Genomic DNA, 6,866 nt, shown 5'->3' with positions numbered 1-6,866 from the left:
AAGAAATGAAAAAAAAAATTTGTTCACACAAAAACCTGCAGATCATAGCAGCTTTAATCGAAACAATTCTAAATGGGAAACAATCCCTATGTCCACAGCAATGTAGAAAACCTGTTATGCATCCACAGTGGACTAGTACATGGGGATAAAACATTAGAAGCTAGTGATATATAAAAGACAGGGAAATTATCTTAAAATACCCTTGCCATTTGAAAGAAGACAGTAAAATGATCATTATATATGATCCAGTTAACACTTTTAGAAAATGAAAATAAATGTTCAGTATTAAGGAGAGCCATGTTGTTGTAAATGGATACGAGGAAACTTTTGAAGTTGATGGAAATTTTTATTGGGAGGATGACTTCCATGGCACGCAAAAATTAACATACGAAATATTGATGTCTGCAATGTATGCAAATTATACTTCAAGCTTTAGAAATTAACTGGAGGGCTGGGTGTAGCTCAGTAGTTTAACCTTGCAGGAGGAGGATTTGGGTTCCGTTCCCAGCTTTGCAAAATAAATCAACTAGAGACAGTTTTCAGCTGTGCAATATTTGTGCCACGTGTACCTGATAGCTCAACCACATCAGTTCCCTTCCCTTCTTAATGGCCTGAGAAAAAAAAGACCCTCCCCCACCCCTGCAACCTTAGCCGTGGCTGCAAAGGTTCAGGGACAAATGTGTGTAAAGCTATTTCGACGAAAAGACACTATTAGCAAATTATTCTCTTTTCCACCTTGGTTTAAGAATATCCTTCCTCCCTCTTTTCCTCCCTCCCTTTCCTCCTCCATTTTTCTTTCTTTCCTTCTTTTGTGGTTCTTTTCTTTTTTTTTGTAGTTTAAATCCCCGCGGAAAGAGGAAAACCCACGCAACCCCACGCCATGGTCTTACGGCACTGACGCCTGGCGAGAGCGAGCGGCCATTGGCTGGTAGGTGCGGGGGAGCCATCCTATAAATTCCCAGCGCACAGGGGAGGGCAGCTTTCGGACCCGCGTGCATGGCCGTGTGCGGCCTAGCCAGCTTCGCCGAGCTCGAGGCCTAGCGGTTACCGCCGCATTCTAGTGGCCATGGCGCAGCACCAGGTGCGCAAGCGCAGTGCGGTCCCCGAGGCGCGGAAGCTCGAGCGGTAAGCGTTTGCAAGCGCGCCGAGGGCTGGCCTGCGAGGCGGGCGGGCAGGCGGAGAGAGCGCCTAGCATGTGGGGCCAGCGGCTTTTTGCTGGGCTGGCCGAGGCGGAAAGTGTGAGGTTAGTCGTAGTCTGGTGGTGAGGGTGACGGGAGCCATTTCCAGGGCGGTGTTGTCCACGCTGTCGCAGTTTTAGGGTTCGCGTCGAGGATGAGGCCTATCCCTGCCCCCACCCCACCCCGGGCCTCCCGCTGCCCTCGGGCCGCCTGCCGCAGGAACTCGACGGCACCCCAGCTTCCTTGTGAGGTGCCAGTAGACCCAGTGTGTGGACAATTTCTTCCCCTTCTGGCAAATTCGGCGGTGGTTTCACCTTTCAGGGCTGGAGGGGCGGAGGAGCCCCCCAGAAAGCAAGTGTGGAGGGGCTTCCTTCCGCTTCTTCCCTAGTCTGTTTCAGGGTGAGATTTAGACCCACAGTTTGGTCGTCCACGTGTGCTCACAGCCATTTCGGCTTCTAAAAACTACGTGGCAAGTCTTTTAAAAATGACTTCAAGTAATTCTAGAAAACAGTTAACAAGCGGCAGGTTTTTTTTTTTTTTAAACTAAGAACTTGGCAGTGGCCAGCTAGGGGTGCTACGTGTCTTTAATCCCAGCGCTTGGGAGGCAGAGGCAGGTGGATCTCTATGAGTTCGCAGCCAGCCTGGTCTACAGAGGGAGTTCCAGGACAGTGAGGGCTACACGGAGAGCCCCTGTCTCAAAAAACAAGCAAAACGGAACACAGGAGTATTTTCCAGAGAAATTATTCCTCTAAACAGATTCTAACTTTGTTTTACAGCTTCTTAGACAGTTGAATTTTAAAACTGCCTTTTGATCTGTAGTAAAGGATCCCTGATTTGAAGATGTTTCTGTGATACTATTTGGAAAACAAAACAACCCAAAAATATTTAAGCTAAACAAAAATCTAAAGTTTTAAATTTTTATAGATAAGCCGTTATTTTCTGTTATGAGTTAATTTTTCTTTTCATAGTTGAGAGCATTTGAAACTTTGATGTAGATGTTCTTGAATAATTTAAATGTTCACAAAAATGTGTTTTAAAACATGACATGTACTCTATGTTTTAAAGGCAATTTTGCCAAAAATTATTTTTTCCCGTGTATTGTAATGTGTAGAATAGTTACCTTAAAGTTGGATGACAAACTAATCCTCTTACCTCCCTGGTCCCCCAAACCCCACAGCTTTGAAGGATGGAGGCTGGTGACATGTACCTTCTGTGCCTTTTTTGAGAACGAAATAAAATCAGTTGGAATTGAATAGTGAAATACATTACGTATTTGTATCATTTAAAGATTCATGAGTGGAAAATGTGATTTCTGGTGTGTTTAGAATAAAATTGTAAAGTACTAAACACTTCTTTTGAAATGTTTTTCAGTTAAAATATTGTAATGAAATGATTTTTTAATAGGCAAAATTGGATGTATTTCAGTTTTTAATTCCAGGGTATTTTTAAAAAACCAAATAGCCTGTCTCACAGACAGTTGTAGCATTTCTCTTTGTTGTTGTTTTTTTTTTTTTTGTATGGAGGCTGCAGAACTCTGCAGTTAAGAGCACTGGTTGCTTTTCCAGAGGACTGGGGTTCACTTCCCCTCCTCCAGGATGAGACTTGGGCCAGCGAGGTTTGTTAGAAGTTGGCCCTTAGTCCTCCAGAAGCACTAACATGGTGGTTTATAACTCCAGTCCCAGTGGATCTGAAGCCCACTTCTGGCCTCAGCATGTACTGCGTGCATGGGGTCCACAGACATACATGCAGACAAAACACCGCCCCCCCCAGCACTTGAACGCACACACACACACGAGTGTCCCAAAGTATTGACTTAAATAAGTGATCAAACTGTGAGTGAATTTTATCTTACATGTAAATCTGTAAAAGTTTGGTTAACGATACTGATAGGGATAGAAATGATACATTTTGACATTAAAAACTACAGTATATTCATAACAAATATAAGAATCATGAGAAAATACGTGTAAGGCAATTTTTAGTATAGAGCTTGAGTTTTGATAACCCCATAAGGGACAAACACTTTTAAGAATTTGAATATAGCCGGGCGGTGGTGGCTCACGCCTTTAATCCCAGCACTTGGGAGGCAGAGGCAGGCGGATCTTTGTGAGTTCGAGACCAGCCTGGTCTACAAGAGCTAGTTCCAGGACAGGCTCCAAAACCACAGAGAAACCCTGTCTCGAAAAACCAAAAAAAAAAAGAAAAGAATTTTAATATAGGTGGTTTAGAGTTTTTCATTATTAATAGATAATAAAATCTAATTCAAAGTATTGAATTGTTAGTTTTTCAGGACTTGTCCAAATGGATGAAGATACACATTACAATAAAGGTACTGGCATTAAATAATATTGGTGGGGGGAGGAGCTAGATGATTTGATGAAGTTCTGATTTGTTTTGCATTGTGATTTAATTTTAGTTGAAGATGTTGTTGGAAGTCATGTAGAAGATGCAGTGACGTTTTGGGCCCAGGTAAATAGAATTGTGGTTGATTTCTCTTTTCTACCTTCCCCTTTCTAGCCATGCCTTTCCTAACAAAAAAACAAAGTAAAAAGTTAAGAATAAATGTATTTTTTGTTTTCATTATCAGTATCACTCTTGATGAACTCATGTAACACAAGACATACTTAGAAGACAAAATGACCCCAACTTGCAGTTTTCCTAAGTTAAATAATATGCTTGTAATACAGCTGAATTAAATAAGAAAATTATCAAGATTGGGACTTCAAAATTATATTCAGTAGGGTCAGGAAGCCACATACTGTTGTATTTATGAAGTTATAGCCCCATCTAGAGGTCTTTTGTAAGATTGTTTCCTGAAAACAAACTTTTTTTTTATTATTAAAGAAAACTTGATTAGAAAGATTTTAGCTTTCTGACCCGTGTGTGGGGCTTTTTTTGTGCCTTTAACACATTGACAATATTTTTCTCATTTTTATTCTTTGAGAATTTTATTAAACATGTTGTCGTCATACCCACACCTCTATTCAAAAAATAGAATTGATCCTGCCATGGACCAGTTTGTTACACAGGGACTAGCAGACATGCTGACGTTGCAGGGGTTGTAGATGCATCAGCAGGTGGCCTCAGAAGACGCACAGCAGACTTTCTCAGTTGGCCTAGGTGTAAGGCACACTCAGAAATTTCGTGTTTTCCCAATTTTCTTGGTATAAAGGTGAACAGTTCCATTGCTGGAGGGTTGGGCAGCCTAGTTTTAAAATAACATTAATTATATTTAACGTCTGAATTTGGTTATATGTACCATTTATATCTCTATAAAATAACATTTTAATGTGCTTTTTCTGTTTAATAGTTTTAATTTTTTTTATTATTTTGAGAATTTCATACGGTATATTTTGATATTGTTATTTCCTAACTCGTAGATCCTCACCCACCTCCCTTCATGCTCTTTCTCTTAAAAACAGAACAAAAACCCATGGTATTCAGTTTGTGTTGGTTGACTACTCCTGCTCAGGAATGTGATTAATATATCCAGTATCATTCCATTAAAAATACCGATTTTCCCAGAACCTATCAATTTTGAGTAGCTTCTTTGCTAGGTGTGGGGTTTTCATGTTCACTTTCCCTCTTCCATGCTGGGATTTGGGACAGCATTGTTTTGTTAGAAGTTATATTGTGGGGGAGATCAGATGATATGTCAAATATGGGACCATTCTTATACTCCTGTGCCATTTCAAAGACATTTCTTGAAAGTGTCTAGCATATCAGAAGGTGGTAGATTGTAAAAGGAATAAAGATAGGGAGAGGAAGAGCTCCATAGTCAAGACACTGGGAGGTGAAAAAGAAAACCCTGTTCATTTTTTCTAATGGCATAAATTTTAATGTAAGATAAATATTTATGTAATTATGAAATTTGGAGAATTAATGAAATATTTCTGATGTCAATGACAGATTGAAAATCAGGTACGTATATTCAGTTTTAAATACAAAATTAAATGTGTGTGGTAGTACATCCCTTTTATCCCAGCATTTAGGGTCAGAGGCAGGTAGATTTGAGTCATGGACAGCAAGGCTGACATAGACTTTTTCTCAACAAAACAAGAAAACAACAACAAAACAAAAGCACCAAAGTTCTTGGGTTTCAGATTTTAAGAGGTGAATCTTTCTAATGTACCCCAACCAATGGATTTTTGGTTTTGCAAGCTGTACATGGTAAGGGAGGGAAGAAAGTTGTGTTTATCTACACTTGCCATGGCTTGGGGACTCCTTTTTGATGGGACTAAGTGTACAGTGTGTAAATAGAAGTTATACGGAGCTACAGAAGAATATGATTAAAAGTTCTTAAAAACTGGGCTGGGGAGATGATTCAGAGGTTAAGAGCAGTGACTGTCTTTCCAGAGGTCCTGAGTTCAACTCCCAGCAGCCACATGATGGCTCATAACATCTGTAATGAGATCTGGTGCCCTCTTCTGGTGTGCAGGCACACACGCAGGTTGACCACTGCATAAATAAATCTTTTTTTTTTTTTTTTTTTTTTTTTTTTTTTTTTTTTTTTTTTTGTTTTTGTTTTTTCGAGACAGGGTTTCTCTGTGGCTTTGGAGCCTGTCCTGGAACTAGCTCTGTAGACCAGGCTGGCCTCGAACTCACAGAGATCCGCCTGCCTCTGCCTCCCGAGTGCTGGGATTAAAGGCGTGCGCCACCACCGCCCGGCTATAAATAAATCTTTAACAACATCATAAAGTTCTTAAAAGCCAAAGAATATTTAGAATTTGTGGTGAGTTATACTTAAGCACTATAATTTTTTATTTTTAGAGACAGGGTTTCTTTGTATAATAGTCCTAGCTGTCCTGGAACTAGCTCTTGGAGGCCCTGGCCACAAGCTCACAGAGATCAGCCATCCTCTTTCTGCCTCCTGAGTTCTGGGATTAAAGGTGTACACCACCACCACCCGGCACTTATTTTTATTATTTTTTAAGTTGTGTATGTATGTTTTGACTCTTTTTGTCTGTCCACAACTTGTGTGTCTGGTATTCATGGAGTCAGAAGAGAACATTTGATTCCCTGGAACTGGAGTTACAGACAATTGTGAGTTGCCCTGTAGATGCTAGGAATTGAATTGATTCCTTTGGAAGAGCAACAAGAGCTCTTAACAGCTGAGCCATCTTTCCAGCTGTGCACATACTTTTAAAATGGTGCTCACATGTTGTAGGTCTGTGTCTGTGTCATGTATTAATAACACATGTGCCCCTTAATGATGCCCTACACTGATAGACAAATTATACATGTAAGTTTATTTTATAGTAACTATATATATACTAAAATAATTCTAGTGCTATCACTTTGGAAATACAATGTGAGTCCTATGAGTAATTAAACCTAGGTTTTGCAGCCATATCGGAGTAAGTAAAATGAATAGGTAAATTCATTTTAATACATATTTTTATTTAACATAATATATCCAAAATATTGTTTCAAAATCTAATCAGCAAACTGGACATGGTAATCTCAGGTACTTGTGGGGCTGAACCAAGAGGACCTTGAGTTTGCAGCTATCTTGAAATATTTAATCATACCCTGTTCAATAAAATAAGAATGGGGATGTGGTATAGTTGTACAGTATGTGCCTAGGATGTGTGAGGGAGGCTATGGCTTCCATTTTCAATGCTAGAAGAAAGTGCACTTACACAATTGACAAATATAATAAAAACATGAGCAAGATATTTGTATTCC

At 39.9% G+C, this 6,866-nt stretch overlaps 1 protein-coding gene across 1 annotated transcript in view; it reads left to right on the top strand.

Moving 5' to 3' along the window:
- Window positions 1-1,116: 1,116 nt before the first annotated feature.
- Stk31 (serine/threonine kinase 31) overlaps window positions 1,117-6,866 on the top strand; it is a 76,722-nt gene continuing 70,972 nt past the window's right edge. The window contains exons 1-3 of the mRNA XM_005360838.2: window positions 1,117-1,243; window positions 3,461-3,507; window positions 3,595-3,647. Coding sequence (XP_005360895.1) covers window positions 1,194-1,243; window positions 3,461-3,507; window positions 3,595-3,647 — 150 coding nt within the window. The 5' untranslated portion in view covers window positions 1,117-1,193. The remainder of the gene's footprint in view (window positions 1,244-3,460; window positions 3,508-3,594; window positions 3,648-6,866) is intronic.

The sequence above is a fragment of the Microtus ochrogaster genome, linkage group LG3, assembly GCF_000317375.1.
Source record: "Microtus ochrogaster isolate Prairie Vole_2 linkage group LG3, MicOch1.0, whole genome shotgun sequence".
NCBI lineage: Eukaryota > Metazoa > Chordata > Mammalia > Rodentia > Cricetidae > Microtus > Microtus ochrogaster.
The sequence above is the reverse complement of the archived record's forward strand: the minus strand, read 5'-3'. Positions and strand labels throughout refer to the sequence as shown.